Source organism: Stegodyphus dumicola, chromosome 5 (genome assembly GCF_044657685.1).
Source record: "Stegodyphus dumicola isolate Sdum_Otavi_A_Nest chromosome 5, ASM4465768v1".
NCBI classification, from domain to species: Eukaryota; Metazoa; Arthropoda; class Arachnida; order Araneae; family Eresidae; genus Stegodyphus; species Stegodyphus dumicola.
In genome coordinates, this window is record NC_140772.1 from 153,471,865 (window position 1) to 153,498,049 (window position 26,185).

The 26,185-nt window shown below is 34.2% G+C and overlaps 1 protein-coding gene across 2 annotated transcripts in view; it reads left to right on the plus strand.

Annotated features, from left to right (window-relative positions):
- The window catches only part of LOC118183251 (heat shock 70 kDa protein 12A-like), a 118,163-nt gene that overhangs the window by 60,208 nt on the left and 31,770 nt on the right, over positions 1–26,185 (plus strand). Inside the window, exons 2-6 of one of the 2 annotated variants that reach the window (XM_035352720.2) lie at positions 1,816–1,968; positions 6,637–6,986; positions 10,366–10,691; positions 10,830–11,104; positions 25,074–25,268. In XM_035352720.2, coding sequence (XP_035208611.2) covers positions 1,816–1,968; positions 6,637–6,986; positions 10,366–10,691; positions 10,830–11,104; positions 25,074–25,268 — 1,299 coding nt within the window. The remainder of the gene's footprint in view (positions 1–1,815; positions 1,969–6,636; positions 6,987–10,365; positions 10,692–10,829; positions 11,105–25,073; positions 25,269–26,185) is intronic. The other variant, XM_035352721.2, reaches the window with a different exon arrangement.

The window sequence follows — 26,185 nt, forward strand, 5'->3', positions numbered from 1 at the left end:
CGTTTGATTACTTTTGATTGGATAATGCTAATTAGGCTTGGTTTTCACACATTCCCTGCAAATACGGATCACATTGATTCGATATTTCATTGAATATCATCATTTTTGGGTATGTAAAGATAATTTTGGACATGAGTGTACTTTACACTGACGTTAGCCTTTTTCTCACGCAGTTAGAATAGTTTGCACCAATTATTGTAGACTTTTGTGAATAAAGCTTTAATGGAAAATGTTTCTAAGCCTTCTTCTGAGTTGGAGTTACTTTAATAGACGGGGTGATAAGTCGCTTGACGATCTCACTAGGGACCAAGTTTAGTTAAATAACTGAATGCTTTAATCCATTATAAATAAGCGTAAACATTATTTTCCTTTAAACATATATGTAAAACGTCATTCAATGGGAAAACTGAGCCTCCATTATATTTTGGCATGATTAATGAATGAGGAAATGAAGAAATAATGAGAAGGGAAAGGAAAATATAAAGTACTTTTATAAATAAGAACGACGTGCCTGTTGAAGCTTAAACCCTTAGTTTTTGGTGCTTCCGTTCTTTTCTGAATATCTGAGCAAAGAACAGCAAACTGTTGTATCACTTTAAAAAACCCTAAACTATTGTCGTAGCATTCCATTTTAATGAGGGAGAGAATGGGCGAAATACACAGTGAGATGAAAACCGACCTGCGTATAGTGTCTAGCCTCAGCTTGAGGACACGACGCGCGCTCCATTTTCTTCCTATCTCCGTAATGTGGCCGGTCCGTTCGCCTGGATTTGAACCCTTGTTGTATGAAAAGTCTTGGGCGGTCTTATCTCTTGGCTAGTGGTGGATCTGTGATATATAGAAAAAACGTTTCTTGAATTGTTATTGTTTAACCTTACACAAAATGATTTAGCCTGGCAGTTCTGATAATAAACAAAGTTAGATAATAAATAGTGAAATCCGTGTTTATTGATTTTGTTTGTCTATAACTCCACATATCGCCTAGAGATTCGTATGCAAACTAAAAGATGATGTAGCCTTCTTTGCTATCGAATTTTTTCATTGTTATACTTCTAATTAAATTAACGCTTACTAAATGATTCTTGTCTTCTGTGCCTTTTAATAGAATTATTCAACCGTTCCTTGATTGTGAAATCACTCGCTGGCGGATGTAAATGGGCGTGCATGCGTAGTCTCTCAGCCATGAATAAACATCGTGTTCTAACGAAAGGGCCATGTGACGGTAGCAATGCCATGCGCTGCTTAAGGCAGACCTGCATAATACGTGCCTAAATAGCTGAGAATTACTTCGCAAGCGTGCTATGAATCATAACTGAAAATGCGCATGCGTGCTGGGGAATTCGGTTTCGGACTTCATGCTAACCGTTCTCCGAAAATGATTTATTTCCCATAGCTAACCTTGAACGAATATTTGGACGCGGTTACCATGATTGCGCACTTTCCACATACTGTTTGCTCTGTTTGAAGAACCGTAAGCGCACTTCCTATAAAGTATGTTTTTATTGTCAGAGTAAGTCAAATTTTTATCCCTGAAATTTTGTGCGCAAAATGATGCTTAGTTCTGATATTAATGTAATGTTACTGTGCAGAACAGTATTGACCCATATCCTCGGTACGTTTATTGTTTGACTTGTCGATTAAGCGCTGTTACACTTAAAAATGTGTCAGTATTAAATATTTTTTCAATATTTATTGAAAAACGCCCTATTAAGACTATTTTAAAACAAAAGTAAATATTACTTTCGTGTTAAAGCGTGTTAGAAACCAGTGAAATTTTTTAAAAAGAAATATTCAATATCAACTCATTCCTTCCAGATCAATTGCACAAGGGGTATGTTGACAAAACCGCCACTTCAGCAACTCGATCTCTAGTGTGCCAAGAGTGTTCTATAGGAACGATTTTTGGTCTCTACCACACACCCACCACCCGAAGGAAAGTAATAGAGGCTCAGTCGTTTGATTCATTTCGTAAGTATCATCAGAATTTCATCTACTTCATTCAGGGCTTAATTTCTAAGATTAGAAGTGCCGGAGCCCTATGGAAGACCATCAGCAAAGAGGAACAAGAGTAAATAAATAAATAAAATAACTATTAAACTCATTAATAATTTTAAAATTAAATAGTTTATTATCATCAAATTAATTAATAGTTATTTAATTAATGTTATTAATTGTTATTTAATCAATTATTATTATATAATTAATTAATTATAATTTAATTGATAATTATTATATAATTAATTATTATTTATTGAAATCATTAAAGATTGAAGTAATTAAATAATTAAAATTAAATAAAATGTAAAGAGATAAATTGAAATTTAATAAGCGATTTTTAATATAATTTTATTGTTTAAATAAAATTTTCGAGATAAAATTTCTACTGAAATTGTTATTCAATTATATAAAAGAAGTGTCGCAGACTTCTTATTCAGGGCTCCGGTGCGTTCCGGCTAGAATTATGATTTATTACAAAAACTAAGAAGCACCGTGGCCGAGATCCGGTGGGCTCCGGCCCAATTTAAGCTCTGATCGTAGAGGGGAGTCTTTTTATCATCACAAAAAATATATATACTTAAAGTACAGTGATAAAAATTCCAGGGCGAAACACAATGAGCGTATGAGTGGGTGGACACAAAAAATGAAGGGAATCTTGGTAAGAGAGACCGCGGCTCTCTGCTGATATAATTATAGCCATCAAGCAGATGTTTGTCAGAGGTAAAAGGAGACCTGAATCTGACTCCTAAGAATGAATGTAAAGTTGCTGGTTACGCTTTCTACCCATTAGTGGATACTGTGGGAAGACAATGTATAGGACGAGCTTAAGCAGTTTATCTCAGTATTTTACTATTCTTAGTATTCAGTTTATTGTACTCGCTGTCCTTAACGCACATTTAAGAACAGAAATTTTCCTTCCTGCGAGGATAACTAACTGTAAGCATCAATAACAATATACTAGATACGATGGCATGGCGAGAAATATACGCGTTCCTAAACAAACTCCCCCGAATTTATTGCCCTTCTTAAAGGGAAAGGTTTCCGCATGTGAGTGAGGGGACTTTATTTGAACGTCTCATGTTCTCATGAGTTCGTATTTCTAGGGAAATAGAGTATTGCAAAGTCTGCTTATTGTTAAACTAAAACGTTAGGAATTCTAAATTTTTTTCCCTTTAAATTGTGGTTCAGTTTTATAAAAAGAAGTACCGGAGCTCATCTTATTTAGGGCTCCGGTGCGCTCCGGCTAAAATTGTAATTTATTTTAAAAATTGAGAAGTACCGGAGCCGGGCTCCGGCGCAATTTAAGCACTGACTTCATTTTAAAATGCGAAATTACAGAAGTCATGTATCTTTTGATGTCGAGAGCTTGACAGGAAGCATATTCTGCCTTTTTTGGTGGATTACGTTCGTATATGCAGTCCAGTTGTTGCTAAACTAGGTTTACCAGACGTCCATAATTATCCCACACAGTCGGGTGTGCAATTAGATCAAATTGCTGCATCCGGAATTTTTAAATGAGAGTGACTGTTTTCTTAGGTGATTATTTTCACTGCTAAATGCATCAGCTTTAGCAGATAGGATTTTTCAACTGTGACCAATTTTGATCTCCAGAAAAAGTACATCATAGGTATCAATAATATAAGAACTTTAAAGTAAATTCCAAATATTCATATAATAATTTTTTTGAATATATAAAATGCATCAAACAGTTTCTAAGGAAAATATTATGCTATATAAAATAAGCGAGGATGGAAGAAAATCAGGAGTTCCAGCCATCCGCATCAGAATAGACATGCTGCAAAAACTGTGTTGTTTGCTTTTGAATATCTTGAATATTTTCTTGTTCTTGCTGTAGGATTTCTTTTTTTTTTTTTTTTCTTTTTCTTTTTTTTTTTTTCATAATAATTTTTATCTGACTGATACAGTCTTGTATAAAATACCTGTAGAAGGTTTTTCTAATTTTATAGAATGGGGTGTTTGTAGATTATAGAATGCGGCGTTGCATCAGGACAAAAATCCGATAAATCAGATTTTATTAGTTTTCATTATGTGCCAAACGTGTCAAATATTAATTTACATGTGGCGTTTTCCTGGTGTCGGTATCGTGCTAAAGGGCGCTAGAAGTTTCTTTTGTGTGGACATGATAATACATTCATCCAGTATTGTGTACGAGCGACTTGACTGAGCCATTAAAAAGAAGAAAAAGAAAAGAGCAACATGAATAGCCTATTTATTTCTGTTATAAGGTATGTCTCCCGCTTTCTTAGCGTGCCTTCCTGGTCTGCACGCTGGGCGCGTATTCCAGAGGTCCGCGGTTCGATTCCCGGCTAAGACAATGATTTGAGTATAAAATTGAGCGTATTTCTTCCCGTTATTGCAAAGAAAATATGAATTATTGTATTTATATAAAATTTCGATGAAGTGGGAGTTTATTTTAAAATAATATTTCCATTCTGAATTGCAATTTCTCTGCAGCTCTGGTCATTCTTTATTCTGTTTCTCTAAATCTGCGTTACTCTTCATTTGAATGAAAAAAGCGATTTCATAGATTAGAGCGAAGACATCTATGTTTTCTTGTGCTTTCAATTTGTCAGTTAACAGGTGTAATCTGGTCGGGAGGGGGACGAAAAGAAAATACTTGGCTTTCTATCTGATGAGAGGAGAAGAAAGAAAAGTGAGTGCTCATTGTGTCACTGAAAGGGTTTTACATCTTTTTTAATACACAGAAATACACTCTCCTGTATAAAATCAACAAGGTTTTTTTATAATAAACACTCGTAATTAAAAATTACAACATGCAAAATCCTTGTTAATTTACTGAAATGTTTTTACTGTGCAAAAACTATTTTAGTACTCTCAAAAAGATATGAAAGTACAATTGTGGCTTAAAAGTATAGCTGTGACTGTATCATATTCCTGAATTCTATCATGCAGCTTCGACTGGTATAAAGTTTGGCCAGCCCCTCTATATAAGTTTGTTAAAAACAGGTAGTCCGTATGTTTTTCTTTTTCGTAATTGAATAAAGAAACTTATATAATGTTCATTATTTTATGTGAATATTTGTTTTAAAGTATATAAATCAGTACCACGGTTTTATATTGATATAAATGAAAAGATAATTTCCTAATACTTCCATAGGTCTGCGTGTTTATTCAGCGTTACTTATGAATAAGTAGTTACTAAAAAAGGCAGTTTTAAAAAGCTGAAATTAATGAAAAAATATTTGAAATCAACAGTGTCAGACATCTATCTTACTGATTTGTCTATCACTTCTTCTGACATTATAAACTTAAGATATGAAATATAAATTTTGTAGTAGTTGAAACTACAAGAATAAAAGTGTAATGTATAGCATACCGTATAAAGTAGTCCAAAATTGATTTGTAATTTTTTGAGGTAGTTGAGAAAATTTGTTTCTGTAGATGATTTATCTTTAGTAGCATAATTTGTGCTTATACGAGGAGCAGTCAAAAAGTTGCCAGAATTTCGGTTTTTTTTTTTTTTTTTTTTTTTTGCTGATTTTAAAATTATTTTGCAATATTGCTGTTGAATTGAATTTTATGGTTTAAACGCGGTTGTTGCTGTTGATTTTGGCCAGTATTGGTAGTGTGAAGAGAAAGTTTACCATTCGACTTCTCGGATTTATCCTACTTGTACGCATCCTCTCAACTGCTTATTTTACTTTTAATTATTTTGTTAATTATTATTTTACTTAAGTTATGTATTTAATTATTTAGCCAAATTTTGTTATTTTTTTTATCTTGTTGTATTAAAGATGGATGATTGACCAATATTTTATGGCACCGGTTTTTTACATGAAAGTGTGGAAATGCTTCGGTTTCTAAAAAATATGGGAACTTTTATTAATTTGGATAATAATAAATACAATAAGTTCAGTAATTATATCATGCGTTTAAAAGTGTGATAAGGATTTAAATAACTGAGAATTACGAGCATTATTTATAATTCGATTATTGTACTGCTTTAATTTGAAAAATAAAGATCTTACGTCACGTTAATGATAAACTAGACCTTTTGCTTTCCTGGATGATAAGTAGTGATTTAATGTAATGTAAGGTATTGAGTGGTGTGAGAAAAGGAAAGTCTATCGAGTCTTTAATATCGAAACTGCGTTAATTCAATTATTAACTCTTTTTCATGTTGCGTGTAATTTTAAAGAATGTCATTTATGAATTCAAGATGGTATTCATGGGAAATAGAAAGTGGAACAAATACAGTCATACTAACTTCTTGTTACTTTATTCGTTATGTATGAGCTAATTTCTTCCTCTTTTTTGTCCAGTTTCCTTTATGAACGAAAGATATTTTTAAATAAGTTATAATAAAATCGTCTATTGTAGAAATTTGTTGTAAAAATACTAGTTGCTTTTCAATAAAATTTCTTTATGAATCAAAAATACGATGGATTTTGTAACTGATTTGAGAAACATTTTAATTGAAAAAAGGTATAGTTGTGAAATATTTTGTACTTTCAAACCTAAATCTTCGTAGAACATAAAATATGATTATATTACGACAATATTATTTAATGACAGTATTCCAATACGTGTATGAAATTATTCAAATGTATTGGATATTGAATTGTATGTTTAATATGAAATTATGTATTCTTTCAGCCAATGAAAGCCGTTGGGAAAGAACATCGCTGCCTCAGCAGTCAACATTCAGCTCCCAACCTCCCATTCCACCTGTGAGGCAATCCCCTCTCGGTCAACCACCAAAAACCTTTCATTATACTCCTGAACTGCGCTATAAACCAGTTTACTTTGGTGATCCGAGGTTACGTCGCTACAGCTGTGGGTATAGCGAAAGGAGACCTTCAAGAGAAATATCAATAAGTGGTCTTCAGGATTTCTGCCGGACCATGTTGACTGTCAAGACTCCAGAATCGGTTTCTCTGCAGAAGAATGGATCTCAGTTTGAGGACAGTCATTTGAATAATAAAAAAAATGAAGATTCTAGAACAGTAAGTATAAATTTGTAAATTAAAGAAACTAATGAATACACTACTTCCCATTAAAATTGCTACACCTGGAAGGAAAGCAAATAGCAGAATTTTATTATATATATACAGTGTAATGAGAGAAAGACATGATTTAATTTTCAGTTTGGTTTAGTGTCGAATTAAATTTTCAGTTGGTTTGGGGTCGAAATCTGCTGTCGAACTGAACTTGGATGACAGATACTGGTGTTTCATTCCATCGACTTCAACTTTATGCCAGAGTTCATCAGTTGTAGTGGGTGGCGATTTGTACTGTGTCAATCGCTTGGCAAACCATGACCAGATATTCTCAGTAGATGAAAAACGCGCTGTCCAGGTCAACAATCGAAAGCCCTCTGTATCGAGAAAAGGGAGGGCAGCACCGAAACTTGCGGTCGTAAAGAATACCTTGTTGAAGGATGACATCAGACAAACCCCGATGATAGGAAACAGCCACGAACCTTAACGCCTCAGAAATATAAGGGCGGCTTTCCATGTTATCAGCTGTGCGAACAAGAGGTGACCGAGGTGTATACCCAACGGCACTTGATGCCAGCACGCAAGGTGCTAAGTCTGTATGATGATGACCAATGCAAGTTTTCAACGTTCGTTCTCCTCGATGCATCACCATCATGATGCTGTATGCAGAAACGGGATTCGTCTAAAAAAACGACATTGTGGCGTCCAGTGTCATCGTTCATCGCACCACTGTTGGCACGCCTATCTCTGATGCACCATCACTGGAACCACAACAGTGGTTATCGTGATGACAGTCTGTGATACATCAGATGTCGTCGCATTGTTCGCGAGGACATTTGTTGTCCTTCATGCAAGCCAGTTCAGAGGACGTGATGTGGCTGTCAGTGGTATAGCTAGAGCTTTTACCATTCGGGCGGTCCTTGAATTTGTCGCCTGGGACGGTGTATAAATTTGTCGCCCCTCTTGATATACAAGCAAATAACTTATTTGTCGCCCTTCTTGATATACAAGCAAATAATATGTCAAAGCGACATACAGGGAAATAAATTAAAACTCTATGCTTATTTTTGAGGAAAACGTTTATAATTCTAACAAAATTATATTATCTTTCCCTTCTTTTTTTTATCCTCAAAACCTTTGGTACAATCTATTTGATTGCTCCAGTAGCTGGACAGAACAGAAAGATGTGCAAAATAGACATAGGTATTTCATAAATACTTCTTAAATGATTTTTATTTAGGAAATGCTTTTTACCTACAGCGGCACTTACGGCAATTGTAAAGAACAGAAAGTTCGCAGTAGTATTGCAATACTTTGTTCTAGAGATTGTATTTTAGAATAAACTACAGAAGCTCAAAAGTACGACCCTTCAACGTCCCTGTTTCATATCCCCAAGCAATAACGGAAATACTTCTCTCTTAACGAGGAATTCTTCCATATTCATGTCACCGTGATGATAACTTAGTTGATATTTGTGATTTTCACTTAAACGTTTTGACAGAATAAGAAAGTTATAATCAGAGTACGTAGGTACTGAAATCTCGTGGTAATTTAAATACTTCATCTACAGCAAAAAATATTCTTCTTCTCAATTTAATTCCGTATGGCAGTTTAGAATCGAGTTATTCTTCACTTGTCTCGAAAATGCACATCATCATGCCGCCCAGACTAATGGATAGGAGAGCCTACTGCGATATCGAAGGGCCCGGGTTAGAATACCGGAGAAGGCATGGCTCTAATTGTCCGTCAAGGTAATGGTGGCTCACCTGTTAGGTGCTTCCGCAATAAAGTGGCTGCCACTTCCGGCCTTAGTAGAGGCTAAGCCCAAGTGGGTTAATAAGTGCCCGTCAATGGGGGCCAATAATTTGCAATTTGAGCAATAATTCTGTCTTCGCAGTATAAGGATTGCCACGGCATTTTAAATTCAAATTTCAGAAATATGACTTTCCCTCAAATATGATGATTTTCATTATTTAACTTCAAGTTATAACTGATTGATTGCATTTTTTTAACCAAAAACGATAAATATCCAGTTATAATTTAAACTTATTTACTCGTCTGTAATTATAAAATATTTTTTGTTACACATTCACTTTCAGAATCGTATAATATCTAGTCTGAATGAAGTATATAAACTTTTATGATTTCAGAAAAAAAAAATCAGTGAAATTAATGTGTGAAGTAAATTAATATAGTTTTGCTAGATCTTTGTAACTGGTAGAATTTAAAAAAGTGGCAAGATTAAAATAACATGCTATGTTCATTCTAGATTCGCATAGAAAATAATAGAAATTAAAAAAATTGTATTTTACATAAGCACTGGCGAGCCCACTTATTTAGCATGCTTAAAGTCATCTTTACCAAGAGTGAAATGTTTTCCCAGGATTTAAAAGCAGAGTGAAATATCCAAACGAACTTCGTGAGAATGAAAAATCTTATGCAAGTTTCGCAGTCAACTATCTCTTAATAATGGAATTTGTTATCCTGCCTACTAATTAAAGTGAATAACTGTTTATTAAAGCTTGTATCGTCATATATTTGCTGATGCAATGAAGGTTTTGACAATTAGCTCATATTTTTCCGAGAGAATTTATATATTTAGCTCATATTTTTCCGCTTTCCGAGAGAATGAAAACCTTTTTAATTTTAGCAGAAATATATCCCTTGTGTTCTTTATTCATTTAACAACCAACAAACTTAAAATAAAAGTTCCAGTAAGTTATAGGTTTTAATGAATGGAAAACAAAACGTTCCATATCTTCATGAGAGTGTTTTTCAGGGGAAAAAAATAACTAACGGTATTAAGAACGAGTTTACTGTCTGAGATCATTTTCACGTGTGTATTAAAGATGTAGTTAAATACATTTAAAAAGGTAACATCTATAAAGCAGAATCTGTTCTTTTGGCGCTTCATGGTTTGGTCTTCGGTAGAACATTTCTCATTATTAAATGAAGTGGCTCCTTGAAAATATTTAAAAGTATATCTGCAAATTATACGCGCCGAGTGGGCTGATCATTACACCACGAAGTCATGCTAAGAAGGCGGGAAAAATACCTTATACAAGTACCATATAAAATTTAGATTTTATTCATATTTTCAATATGTGGAGAAAGAGTTCACTTTTGAAACAATTTTCATAAAACTCATATTTTATTTTAAGAATTTTGCTGCTAAAACCAGTACTTAAGCTCATTATTTAAAGAAGGATGCCTAGAATAACTTATTTGAACATACGCTATATACTTATATAACAAATTTTTATATTCTCCCAAAATCATCATTTAATCTTTCGCGAAAACAAATATAAATGAAAATATTTACGAAGAAATTTTGCTATTTCGACAGCTTATTTTTGAGGCATAAATTGTGTTTTTGTTTTCTTAGTCTGTAAACGAGCGGGAAAACTCGCAAAACGCACAAGATATACAGACACAAAAATCGGCGAAGCAGTCCACGCCGTTACGAAGTCCAAAACTCGTGAAAGAAGTCTTGAAACGTATGTCTTCTCATCCAAGCGGTAGAGATCCACAAATCCCTGAAACGTTTTCTGATGAGGATGATCCCGATTTTTCTGTGGAAAGAGAAGCTATGAAAGTTATTGCTGATTTCGACAAGAGTTTACCCGATGTCCATGCCACCGAACAAGTTGAAAGATACCCAACTATAAAAGAAGGACCTGCTTTACAACAGATATCTGAAGCTCCTTCGAAGTAATATTTTATTACTGTTAAATATTTTTTCAACTACCTTTTTTACATTTATTTATTAGCAAGTGAATATAACATAGAAGCTAATTTTTATTAATTGTATTCTATAAATTATTTATAAAATTATTGTGTTTTATTTAGGGATCATGGTTTGCAGTCCGATAACTTAGTCGAAGAAGTCCTCCTCAGCGAGCGCAAATACTCGAAACTCCTGCCTATGGGCAGTTCAGGCTTTGGAGAAAAATTCCAAGGGAGAGACGAAATAGAAGATTCTAGACGCTTCATGTCTTTGACTAATGACCATAAAAGTCGAGGAGCTTCTACTAGGGGAGAGAGTTCAGCCCCTCCAAAGCCCCCTAGAAATTACGATTCTTTACCTCGAGGATTCAAAGCTTCCGACGCCGAAACGCAATACGGTAAGTGCAGAGATGAGTATAATTGTGCCAAAGTATAAAGTAAAATGAAGTATCTGCGTTTCTTATTTGTGTTACGCTAGATGGTTTTCTGTAAACAGGAATAAAAATCCGATGTTAAGATTTTTCAGTTTTAAATTAATTAATTAAGCACCATATACAGAAACTTAAAGTGAGGTTTTTAGATTATAAGTCAGAGCGTGTTCTGCCTGTCGATGCCATTTTACTAAGTTGCTATATTAGATAAGGTTTGTAGTCTTTGGCATTGCATTATTTGCTGATAGTGACTATCCACACCGGTTAAATTTTGAGCATTCCGTTAAACTGGTTTGTGTAGTCTTTGGCTACTAGCACAGTTGAATTTTTACATTTAACTTACTGTATTTAAATTATCTGGCCACAAGTGGTTGGCTGAGCTGTAAGCATAAAGTATGCCTTCTGTTCTTACTTACAGTTGTTCTTTTAGACTTGACGAAAATTCGCTGCTAGTCTATTAAGTTTAGTTACAGTTCACGATTGCTAAGAAGACATCTAAACTTTACAATGTTTATGATTTTTAAAAGGTATCGTCTAACATGATTCGTTATTTTTATAATAGTGTTTTCTATCAAAAAAAATACAGTCCCCCCCTATTTTTAGAAGGGGATATGTGTGTGCATTTGAGAGCGTTAGAAGTTAGTTACTGTTCTTTTAATATAGTAAATACACTTATGTCATCGTATGATACCTTTTGAGACCATCACAGTTACGTGAAACTGCAGATAATTGATTATTCGTGTAACTTAATAATTAATGCAGTAAAGTTTTAACTGATCATTGCTTTACAAAAAGACATTATAAACTTTAAAGTGGTAAAATGTACTGTACTATGTATTTTATTCCATTTAAAATATCTTTTTTGCTGTGTTCGTAGTACTTATGAAAGTAACGGTTACTGATGTTTTAGACCACAGATTCCCAAACTTTTTCTTGTAATCGACCCCTATTAAAAGAATGGTTTTCTTCATCGACCTACTTTAGTCTATAGCATACAGCTTACAACGTAATCATAAAACAAATAATTGCGTGTATATAAATTAAGTATAATTAGACTAAGAAAATGAAAATTTTTTAAAAAAGAATGGCTTGTTACATTTACTTTGTAATAATTTTTATATTATTACTTTTTTATTTTACAAATATAAACAAGTTTTTAGAAACAAAATCACAAATTCTAATTGGAGAAATGTTCGATTTTAATTAACATGATGGCTACGCTTGACGTACTGATGCAATTTGTTTTGGCACAATATTGCTTAACTTAATTTTTAAATGATTTCTTTCAAAAATATTCAACATGTTTCTTTTTTTTTCCATAGGACACTATTCACTTGGCTAAAGCCTGCTTCTACTACGTAGGAAGAAGAAATAATCAATAATGTTTGTTTAATAACAATTTTTTTGAGGGGGGAGGTTAATTTAGCGCAGACACGTGTTTTGAATTCAACTTGTGCTTGAACATTCTCCTTCAATGCAATAACTCTTGCATCCTAATATTAATATCAAATATATCGCAGCATTGTGATTCTGTGAGCCATGCTGGCACATTCATATTTTCAGTGTCTTGGAAGTGAGTGTAAAATATTTTCTGAAATTTTTCAAACGACTTGTATATAATAATGCATCTTTTGAGAAAGTTCTGTGGTTTTGATATTTTTAGTTATGTTTTCTCGTGTTCCCGCGTCTTCTGTTTTTATATCGCATAAATATATATGTATTTTTTGAAATATTATTGATTTTTAAAGTATATTAAATAATTTTTATGCATTTTCCTTTATATTTATTTCATATGATTTTTTTCCCTTACTACATAATATAGCTTTACATCAATAAACAATTATTAATTGTCAATTTTATCAATAAATTCTTTTTTATAAACAATGGGATTTGGGATTATGCGGATTAATGGCCAGTACATATTGGATTATCGACCCAAGCTAACCTCATGTTCATCATTGACCTTAAAATTTAATCGACCCCAAGGAATAAATAACCGGCCCCGCTGGGAATCCTTGTTTTAGGTTGATCATCAGCACAGAACACGGAACATGTAAAGGATACTTACTGTACCTGTATAATACCGCATATAGTTTTAAGTGATGATGTAAGTGCCCAGTTTTAAGTAAGTTTCAAATATTGATGGAAATGTACAGTTTCATTGAATTATTATTAAAATTATGTTTTTCATCAAATTGCTGCATAAGCAAGGAAACATTACTGGAAATCAGGCATATTTGTTTCGACTGTCGGGATTGTCATAAGGAAACAATAATTAAGCTTGTTTGAGTTGTTAATTTCACTGTGACCTTCTGTATAGGTTTTCAGCTTTACTAATTAGGAGCTTGTTATCATTCAACATCGTATATTGCGTTACCAGATACTTTATTACTATTATACTAAGTTTAGAGACGTAAACCTCAGACTAAATATTTGCACATAAAAAGATAATGTGCATATGTTGTCTTTTTTTCAATGAAATGATTAAGATGATTGGTTTAAGTACAGAGATGCCAAGTTCTAGGCATAATGAAAAAAATATTACTAATATTATATTTATAATTCTTAACTTTTCAGTTATAGGATAAAAGTATTTCATTCATACATTTTGAGAATAGCTTCTGCAAAAATGTGAAATTGATAAGCAACTCAAATGTCCTTGCTATAATAATTAAATTATTTTTCATCAGAATAAATGGTATTTTGATTTTAGTTTGTTTTAGTTTATGTGATTGAATCAAAGCCTCGGGGGCTATCTGCATAAGGGGAGAGATATCTTTGTGGAGAACTTTTCTTAGGGAAACTCATATGGTGATTTCCTGTTATGTTTTTACCACCAATCCTCCAATTCCATATCAAAGATTATGTTCTTACTGCATTAATATAAATATTAACAAGACATAGTGCACAATAAAAATTAAGCTTTATTTAGGAACTTCGCGCACACTGCCCGACAGCCTGCCTGTTTCGCTCTGCTCGCTACTCGTAAGAAACTTCTCCTCTAGGATTGCCACACTTATCGGTGGGCGCAAGGCGCGCTCCTTATCGCCATCACCACAGAGTTTCCCCCCAGTTCCTTTCATGGAGGTAGGAAGTAAGAAGGAGTCGCCCTAAACAAGTTTCTCCGTACCCTGCTCTGAAGCACCGGCGATCCCTACGTGGTGACCAAAACATTGGGTCATTTACCATTGAGTTCTATGGGATTTGACGTGTTCGGGTGTAAATATTTTGTAATTACCTCGCAAATATACATATAAATGTATATATTTACTTTTTTTACAACACTTCAGAGTCCTAAGTATGTGAAAACAACATATTTTTAAACAACATTTCATTCTGAACGGAATTAAATGCTATACTTTTCACAGGACAGTTTTCTCAGAATGGTTTAATTTGAATGAAATATTTTCACAAGTTTTCGTTAATTACATTAGAAAAAAAAATTAAGGTAATTCAGTTTTATTCCGTTAAGGTACAAAAATTAAGATCAAAGTTTATTGTATTATTAATATTAAAATTACGCATTATTTCTTTTCTATTTATAGAGCTTCTTCCTAAAATACTTTCTTAAATATGACATGATTTTTTGGCTTCTTTTAAATCGAAAAATGTAAGTCAATTTATAATTAATGCTCTATTCGGTTCATTTTAAATAAGAGAATTATTAGGAATTAGCGAAATACTTTAAATAAGTATTTCGCTAATTCCTAATAATTAAATATGTATTAAATAGTATTTAACTTTCTCTGAACATTTCTGAAAGGGAATAAAATAAGTTTTTTTTTTTTTTTTTTTTTTTTAAGTATTATTTAAAACTTGTAACTGAGTTATTATAAAATGTAAAGGGGAATAATTCTTTTAATTATACTTATCAGATTTTTTTTTTTTTTTTTTTTTTTTTTTTTTTACCCTTCATTTCAACAATACATATTCAAAAACTCTTTATTACGTTCTTAAGTGCGCATCTCATAGCATTTGCTTTACAGTACCTTTTAACAGATTGCTTTCCAATGCGAACAATTCTTGCTTAAATAGTTTTATAACGTATTTGTCAACAGGATTTCAATTTATGTTTACAATTCAATATTAAGGTTATTATATATTTAGATAATATTTATAATCATTATAAATTAGATACATTTAATCATTAGATTTCTTCACAGTACTTTCACAGGTTTTAATAAGTGAATAAATTCTTCATTTCAAATACATTTATAAATAATTTAATGAATATTTAAGTATTTTGTCAAAGGCAGATACATGCTTTTTGCAAGCACATGCATAAATACCCATACATATTTCCTATTTATCATTTCCGGCATGTGCAAATCTTTAATTTCTGTGCATTCACTATATTTTTCGTGTAAAGTAATTTACACTAATTTAGCATACACCCGAAAGTTTTACATAAAAAATATATATGAATATAATTTGAAGGAAAATTATAAGTATTATTTTTAATACCCACTCAAAGGTCAGTTTTTCTTCAAAATTCCTCCACGACGGCATCTCTCTCTTTAGGCAGATAGCCCTTGCCTGCGTTACTCTATTTAATAAAAACTTAATCTGACCTATGTGCCTAATTACAAATATTTTAACATACATAATTTTATATTTACATTTAGCCATCAAGTTTCAAACTTTTCAAATCTTCTAGAAAATAAATTTTGGCAGATCTCTTTTAGCAATTTTCTTAAAATATATATTTTTGTAGTGCAACAGCTTAGAATTTTATAAAACAAATTCATAATCAAAATCGCTGTTGTTAGTTATCGAAAAATAACCAAGATGTGATTTTTGCGTAAATGTCAGTAAACTATACAAATTGCTATTATCCATCCCACTATGAATGTTTCTTTCATGCGAGAGTGTCCCTTTTTCGATTTCTATGGAACTGTCGTGTGTCGAAATACTATCAGAATCTTGTCAAGCGAGCTTCTGAATGTAAACAAATAACATCCCGTCTGGTGACCCAAGCTTCAAAGCAGTGCTTCACTTCTAGCGCAGAATGGCCCCTCCTCCCTTTCCTACCTCCATGGTTCCTTTAATGGCTATTCAAAGGAACGACATAGGTTATGAAATTATCTCAGAGGATCCGTACTGTCGGGTATTTTTTACATGATTACAAAATTAGAATATAAAATTAGAAAAGATCAAAATGCAATTCAATATGTAACAAGGTATTGACACATATAATAAACATGAAATAACAAGAAATATGTTAAGATATGAATTTAAAAAAAAATGTTTTAAATTGTTATGTAAGAAGCAAGTTTCTTAGGGAAGTGAACATGTCTTCCCGATCTGGTGACAGTTTGTGTCTTAGAGAGTTCGTTTGCAGATTTATTCTGCTGAACTGTCTTTAAGTCTTTATTTGTTTTCAGTTCAGGCAAATTAGAGTCCGAAAGCAAATAGGCTGGTTTCACACGGTCTGTAGACACAGTAGATTTCAGACCGTTAATATCAATTGTGAAAGTTTTGTCCGTTCTAGAAAGGACTTTATGCGGACCTGTATATGGTTGGCACAGAGGTGGCTTTACTCGATCGACACGTAAGTATACATGCGTACACGACTTTAAGGCAGCACTTACGTAACATTTTTCTTGGCAATATGCAGATGTTGCTATTGGATTCAATTGTTGCATTCTATGCCGAAGATTCGTGATAAATTGTGTGTCATACGGAGATATCTTAGATGACGTTATCATATCACTAGGCAGCTTGAGAGCTGTGCCATACACCAGTTCAGCACAAGATGACTGTAGATCTTCCTTTACGGCTGTACGAATACCAAGCATAACAACTGGTAGTGTTTCAGTCCAGTTATTGGTTTCGTGAGCCTTGAGAGAAGATTTTAAATGTCGATGAAATCGTTCAACAATGCCGTTGGACATTGGATGATAAGCTGTTGTTGTGATTCTGTTCGTACCCAAAATGCGCGTGAATTCTGCAAAAAGTGCGGATCTCATTTGAGAACCTTGGTCTGTTGTTATGATCGATGGGCAGCCAAAACGAGATATCCAACAGTTGAAGATGGCTCTGCAAATGGTTTCCGTTTTCATATCCGGGATGGGAATGGCTTCAGGCCATCTGGAGAATCTATCTATTAGAGTCAAAAGGTACACGTTGCCTTCTGATGGAGGTAACGGTCCGACGATATCCATATGGATTTCTGAAAAACGTGCATCAGGAAGAGAGAATGTGCTCAGTGGTGCTTTAGTATGCCTAGTAATTTTCGATTTTTGGCAAGATTCACAGGATTTCACCCAATTTTTGATATGACGTTTCATATCGGGCCATACATAACGAGAACAAATAAGCTTCGTAGTAGCTGCAATTCCTGGATGTGACAGATTGTGCAGATGATTAAAGATGAGTCTGCGAAAGGAATTCGGAACAAATGGACGAGGAATGTCTGTTGACATGTCACAAAGAATATTACCATCAGAATATTGGCACGGTTTAAATTCCAGTTTCAAAGATGATGTGTTGTTTTTGAGAAGGTCTTGTACCTCCGGATCATGCCGTTGAGCTTCCGAAAATTTTTTAAAATCCAGAAAAGGAGATTTTGTTATGGAATCAATTTCGATTCTTGAAAGAGCGTCAGCATCGACGTTTTTTGAACCTTGCACATGCCTAATATCAGTAGAGTACTGAGAAATAAAATCTAAATGGCGCAATTGTCGAGGTGAACATTTATGAGGGTTCTGTTTAAAAGCGTATATTAACGGTTTTTGATCCGTATAAATTATAAAATTTCTGCCCTCTAACATGTGTCGGAATTTCTTAATAGCAGAATAAATTGAAAATAATTCCCTATCGTACGCGGACCATTTCTGTTGACTTTTATTGAGTTTCATAGAGAAAAATGCTATAGGTTCCCATGTTTGTTGAGACAACTGCATAAGTGTGCCGCCTATTGCGACGTCTGAGGCATCTACCTAGATGCTTACCTGGGCTCCGGGAATAGGGTGTCTCAAAAGGGTAGCGTGAGCAATGGCATTTTTGGCAGCAATAAAGGCTCAGCATTCTCGTTGTTCAGCATTCTCGTTCCAATTTAATTGTGGGGATGAATCCTGAACACGAGAACGAGATTTCTTTTTATTAATATAGCCTTCTGACAATTTTATTAAAGGAGAAAGAATATGTGCTGCTTTAGGTATGAAACATCTGTAAAAGTTAAACATGCCTAAAAATCGGCGAAGCTGAGTGAGAGTGGTAGGTTGAGGAAAATCTAAAATACATTTGACTTTGTCAGGAAGAGGTTCAATTCCGTTTTCACTAAGGTGAAAACCTAAGAAATCAATAGACGTTTGACCAAAGGTGCATTTTGAAACATTTATGCAAAGTCCATATTCCTGAAGTTTGGAAAATAAAGCTTTCAAATGCCTGCAATGTTCCTCAGAATCTTTAGAGGCTATGAGCAAGTCATCGACAAAAGCGTAAACACCTTCTAAATCCCGCGTGACTTCATCTATAAAACGTTGAAAAGTCGCTGATGCATTGCATAAGCCGAATTGCATACGGGTACTTTCGAATAAACCGAATGGTGTGCATATGGCGGTTTTGTGGATGTCGGCTGGGTTAATTGGTATTTGATGGTATGCCTTAATCAGGTCGACATGACTAAAAATTTTAGTACCGTGCAATGCAGCAGTAAAATCGGCTAAGCATGGAATAGGGTATCTGTCTTTTATTGTTTGAGCGTTCAATGCTCGATAATCTCCTACAGGTCTCCATTCCAGACTTCCTTTTTTGGAACCATGTGAAGTGGGGATGCATAATTGCTGCTCGAAGGTCTCAAATGCCCCAATTGCATCATAGTTTGAAATTCTTGTTTTGCTATTTTTAAGCGATCTGGAGCTAACCGACGAGGTTTTGCAACCACAGGTGGACCTTTAGTTATGATATAATGAACGGTGTTATGTTTAACAGGTTGGTTAGGATCTGGTAATCTAGTAACTGAAGGAAATTCTTTTAAAATTTTGTGATATGGTGTATCACTAAATACAGTTTTTACTGAATAAATGCTTGCATTTTTCACGCAACCGACGGTTTTAAAATGCGTTTTTAAATCTTTGAGACATTTGTTTCTGAGATCAGGCACCAATTCAAAGAAATGGAGAAAATCTGCTCCAAGAATGGGTGTACTAACATTTGCTATAAGAAAAGTCCATGTAAACTGTCGTCTTAATTTGAAATCCAAAGAAAGTGTTTTTTGACCATAAACATGAATAGTAGAAGAATTAGCAGCGAAAAGTGTTTGTTGGGACGAATTCTGTTTTTGAGAATTATTTGCTGGAAGTAAGGACACGTCAGAGCCGGTATCGACCAAGAATGAAAGGTTTGTTCTACGGTCACGAACGAACAGGCGACGTGAAACTTGAGGCAAAGAATAAGTCGCCTCTATTCTTTGCTGGTTTCGTTTCCCTGCCATGAACAAGGTTTTGTACATTTGTCATCTCTACACTTTTTCCCAAAACGTCTATGATACCAGCAAACAGAATAATCTCTCCTTTTGGAATTGCTTCTTTCCTTATTGCGATCTCCGCGATTTGGCGACCGACCACGAGAAAGAGAAATGCGATCAATACGTTTGTTTAATTTTTCTATTTGTTTAAATAATTTATCCTCAAGAGACTGATCGACTGTGCGAGAAACGGCACAAGTCCCTGGGGTTGGATTTACTTCTAAAATTCTGTCGGCAATTTCTGCAGCTTTATCTACAGTTAAATTGGAAACCGCTGCCAAAATAGACTGAACAGTCGAAGGCAAACGTTGAAGGAATAATTCTAACATTAAGTTATCAGGAACATTTAAAGATTCTGCTCGACGTTTCATATTTCTAAGCAAATCGGAAGGTTTTCGAGAACCTAATTCCTCTCCAGATAATAATTGGCGAATTTCTTGCTGAGAAGATTCTCCCGAACGATTTATTAACTCAGTTTTGAGCTTTGTATATGGATCAATAGGGTCTGGTTTCATAAGTAAATCCCGTACTATTGATGCGATATCTGGAGGAAGATGAGCAACTACATAATTATATTTAGTAATGGATTCTGTGATAGGTTTGGGGGTGGCAAGAGCAAAGGTACTTTCACACATAATAAACGATAAAGATGGGTCTGATCGGTTATAAACCGGAATTTGGACGGCATAAACATCAGACATTGTGCAAGGTTTTTAAGCCAAAATAAAAGCAAAAATTTAACTAAAGAAAATTAAATTAAATGATAAGTAGAAAACAGAATTATAAAATGATCTATAATTACTACTCATCTGTGATCCGGAGGACGAAAACCGATGTAATCCATTACTTCTGGTTTGGAGATCTTGAGTGATGGCTTGTAGTCAAAACCGAAAGTGCTTGAGAACTGTTCATACGATTTAACACAGTCCGGGTTACCATTATGGTGATTTCCTATTATGGTTTACCACCAGTCCTCGAATTCCATATCACAGATTATGTTCTTACTGCATTAATATAAATATTAACAAGACATAGTGCACAATAAAAGTTAAGCTTTATTTAGGAACTTCGCGCACACTGCCCGACAGCATATTTCACAAGTGCACATCTGTGTAGCCACCGAAGGAGTGGCTTCTAGGATGGACCAATGAGAATCCAGTAATATTTCTGTCATGTCACATGACCTTTGCGTGCTTTAGTATTTAAGCAAGATGGTCGGAAAATAGTTAAAGCATCGTCGATTACTTCTGAAACTTTTCATTGCGAAGTTAGATCAAATATAGGCAATTATGAAGATTTCACTACCTGGTTGAAATAAATACAAACACATGTTGGATACTTCGCAAAAATATCGATGTGAAATATTACTTAATAAGGGGTAAATAAGATGAAGAAAGAAATATGTGATAAATATCTGAGCCCAAATGCAATCTTTACATAAGACTATGCGTATGAGAAAAATATTTACACCAATTATACATGTAAATAGAAGTCAGCACTTTTTTATTGCAGTCTATATGAAAAAGCTGTTCTATAATAATAACCAATGCAGAATTTTTATTCAAAGTGAATTTTACTAATTTGCATTCGTATACATTTAGTGCTTTAGATTTCATCTTTAATAAATGTTCACTCTTAAATGTACTGTCTACACAAGAAATGCTCATCAAACAGAGTGAATTTATCGTATTCACAAAGAGTATATTCAATTTATTCACTTATAATTTTTAATGTTAACAATGGATATAATCAGATCATATGTATTCTGAATCTTACACTTTAAAAATCAAAAGACTGAAATAAGAAAACACTAGATTCATTGTAACACTTTCAGTCATTCTCAGCTCAATTAAAAAAAATATATACACTTGAATTTTCTTAATCCACATAATATGCCGTGAACATCAATCCTAATATTATGCGTGAAAAAATCGCGAAAGTGAAATGTCAGCGATTAATCAAACTCAGAAAATGTAAGCACTACGAGATTTTCCACTGTTACGCCATATATTTATAACTGCGAAACGAATGCAAATTATAACGTAAACAACATATGCTCACATGCACGAAGATTTAGCGTCACAAGAGCAATATCAGCTCATTGGTCCATTTTCGAAACCCCTCCCTCAGTGGCTACGCTGATGTGCACTTGTGAAATATGCTGCCCGACAGCCTGCCTGTTTCGCTCTGCTCGCTACTCGTAAGAAAGTTCTTCTCTAGGGTTGCCACACTTATCGGAGGGCGCAAGGCGCGCTCCTTATCGCCATCACCACAAATCTTTGAGACATTTGTTTCTGAGATCAGGCACCAATTCAAAGAAATGGAGAAAATCTGCTCCAAGAATGGGTGTACTAACATTTGCTATAAGAAAAGTCCATGTAAACTGTCGTCTTAATTTGAAATCCAAAGAAAGTGTTTTTTGACCATAAACATGAATAGTAGAAGAATTAGCAGCGAAAAGTGTTTGTTGGGACGAATTCCGTTTTTGAGAATTATTTGCTGGAAGTAAGGACACGTCAGAGCCGGTATCGACCAAGAATGAAAGGTTTGTTCTACGGTCACGAACGAACAGGCGACGTGAAACTTGAGGCAAAGAATAAGTCGCCTCTATTCTTTGCTGGTTTCGTTTCCCTGCCATGAACAAGGTTTTGTACATTTGTCATCTCTACACTTTTTCCCAAAACGTCTATGATACCATCAAACAGAATAATCTCTCCTTTTGGAATTGCTTCTTTCCTTATTGCGATCTCCGCGATTTGATGAGCGACCACGAGAAAGAGAAATGCGATCAATACGTTTGTTTAATTTTTCTATTTGTTTAAATAATTTATCCTCAAGAGACTGATCGACTGTGCGAGAAACGGCACAAGTCCCTGGGGTTGGATTTACTTCTAAAATTCTGTCGGCAATTTCTGCAGCTTTATCTACAGTTAAATTGGAAACCGCTGCCAAAATAGACTGAACAGTCGAAGGCAAACGTTGAAGGAATAATTCTAACATTAAGTTATCAGGAACATTTAAAGATTCTGCTCGACGTTTCATATTTCTAAGCAAATCGGAAGGTTTTCGAGAACCTAATTCCTCTCCAGATAATAATTGGCGAATTTCTTGCTGAGAAGATTCTCCCGAACGATTTATTAACTCAGTTTTGAGCTTTGTATATGGATCAATAGGGTCTGGTTTCATAAGTAAATCCCGTACTATTGATGCGATATCTGGAGGAAGATGAGCAACTACATAATTATATTTAGTAATGGATTCTGTGATAGGTTTGGGGGTGGCAAGAGCAAAGGTACTTTCACACATAATAAACGATAAAGATGGGTCTGATCGGTTATAAACCGGAATTTGGACGGCATAAACATCAGACATTGTGCAAGGTTTTTAAGCCAAAATAAAAGCAAAAATTTAACTAAAGAAAATTAAATTAAATGATAAGTAGAAAACAGAATTATAAAATGATCTATAATTACTACTCATCTGTGATTCGGAGGATGAAAACCGATGTAATCCATTACTTCTGGTTTGGAGATCTTGAGTGATGGCTTGTAGTCAAAACCGAAAGTGCTTGAGAACTGTTCATACGATTTAACGCAGTCCGGGTTACCATTATGGTGATTTCCTGTTATGTTTTTACCACCAATCCTCGAATTCCATATCACAGATTATGTTCTTACTGCATTAATATAAATATTAACAAGACATAGTGCACAATAAAAATTAAGCTTTATTTAGGAACTTCGCGCACACTGCCCGACAGCCTGCCTGTTTCGCTCTGCTCGCTACTCGTAAGAAACTTCTCCTCTAGGGTTGCCACACTTATCGGAGGGCGAAAGGCGCGCTCCTTATCGCCATCACCACATTGACTCTTATATACGTCACACATGAGAAAAACTACAAAAACGCCCATGCAGCCAGCCTGGTCGCGGTCTTCTAACCTCGGACCAAACTACCAATGTTCAATTTCGGCTTATGTGATTACGGTAAAGACTCGAGAGCTATATGCCTAAGAGGAAGGATGCCTTCGTGGAGGATTTCTAAGGGAAACTGGTTCGTGTACACATGGGGATAACCGCGAAAACGCCCATGCAACCAGCCCGTCCGCGGGATTCGAACCTCGGACCGAACTACCAGTGTTGGCCGCTCTTGGGCAAATGGTAGTTTGAAGGAATGCCATTGTTATGTGAATCATTATGATGAAAATAACGTTTTGTACAAGAAGAAAGATGTGTGTGCTTCTGGAGTAAGTATCATTTAGTTCATACAGAAAATACACAATGTATTTCTGTTTCACTGCTTGATTAACTCAGTGATGTAAAAAGATAAAAAATACAGAATAGCTGGATGTCCTTTTTGTATTGATTTTGTATTTGATTTTGTATCTATGTCCTTGTTGTATTTGATTTTGTATCTATGATCGTGAAAAAGAATATCAGTACTTAATTTTGTAACAGTGTGCCTCATTGTGTTATACTAGTATTAATTAACTAGTAATAAAGTATGATAGTAAAATAATTAACCTTGTAATAAATTATGATAGTTAAATTAATAAATATTATGTTTAATTTGTGCTTTTAATACATATACTCAGTAATTAACACACACACACGTATATATATATATATATATGTTTTTTTTTGGGGGGTGCGGTCGTCGTCTTGTATTGTATATGGTTCTATGTTGTTTGTCTGCCGCTGTTTTTTGAAAAATGTATGAAAATGTTGGGAACGAAAATAGCATAAGTTACTTTAGTTAAATTAATATATGCTTTTGTTTGATGACTTTTGTTGATATCTCAGGATGCAAGCGTACATATTACTTTGTATTCCATGCTAAATACCTTGATACGAAGCATTTTAACACCGTCAATATTTTTTCCCCCCAGTAACACAGCTATTCACCACTACCATACACACTCACCGCACACACACACACCTGTGAGACACTATTTATTGTAAATGAAGACAGATTCTTCTCCTTTTAACTACACTCATGGACACAATCGTATGTTAGTTAGGATATTTTCTACTTTTTTTCCTTTTCTTCCTATAGGCCTTTTGTTCTTTCCTCTATTATTTTTGGGCCATTTATTTTAAATTTTATTTTGTCCCATCTTTTCTTCCTTCCCTTTTGAACTCGTACAAAATGTACGAAGTTCTTTTTTACTCTCCTCAAATACAAAATTTCCCACCTTTCTATATACCTTTCCTTCGCACCTATGCTTGATTTTTCGCCCATCGGTGCAGAAAGACTTAGCGGGTGCAAAACAAGACATCTGTCTACTTTGTCTGTCTGTCTCTCTGTTCCATATAGCAGTTTTGTTAATTTAAATTTTGTGCTTTGTGTTTTGTGTATTAAAACTTTATATGAAACTGCCCTTTCAGTGTTGTTCAGAGCATTCAGAATTCATTAATGGGCACTTTTGATATTTTATTTTATGTTGATTTATGACTTTTATTGTTACAGATGTGGTGTCATCTGGAATCCATCCTCTGACTAATGGTCATTCGACAGCAAACCGTACTGCGAATCACAGCAACCCCTCGCCACAGCAGAATTATTTTGTAGTGGTTGCTATCGATTTTGGAACAACATATAGTGGCTATGCTTTCAGCTTCACGCAAGATCCAGAAAATATACACATGATGAGAAAGTGGGAAGGTATGAGCAAAATACGATTTCTGGACCTAGAGACTATATATAAGCTTTAAGAAAGTGCAACTAAAAGAAATGAAAGTAGTAATTTCTTATACGCCTGCAATTTCAGATATTGAGGCTGCGTAAATGCATCCTTAAAAATATCATTTCGATATGTCATCCGTCAGTGCATCGAGTTGAAGATCAGTCTGTGTAGAAATAATGTATAATGTAAATAGTGTCTTTAATCACTATGACTATTTACCATAATTTATCACGTTTAAAATGCTTTTACATCTATGGATCACTTTTACATCCATTGATGTGTATTTAGGTACTGCAAATATAGTATTATTCTTTATGTCAACTGCATGATTTTGTTACTAGCATCCATTAACTTTACACCACTTGTAAAAAAAATTTAGCTGAGGTGCAGAGTTAACTAGCTGGTCATTAACTATAACTTTTCCTTCGTTGAAATCGTTTCAAGTTATTGGTATATAAGTTGCATGCGGGCCTCACTCATGCATTTCATCCATGGCAATCAAACTCATATTGCATGCGGGCGGAATGCCTGAAAGGTACTGAAAGGAATAACTTTTTTTAGCAAAATGAAAAGTGTTTTTAGCAAAAACGAAAATAAATAAATAAATAGAAAGCTTTTTAATCAAAATCAAAATTTTCTTAACTAAATTTTAAATTTCGCATACTAAATATTCATCAAAACATAACATAAGCAATACTAATTCTAATAACGCAAAATAAAAATTCAAATTTGTTTTCTATATGGAATTTAAAGGTTGGTATCTGCAACATTAGCTACGTTTGTAATTCGCTCAAAAGCAACATACAAAATTTATTCATAGTTTCAAACATAGGCATTGATGTAAGGTCGATCTAATAAAAAGCACCAATAAACAGAATTCACAATCCGTATATTA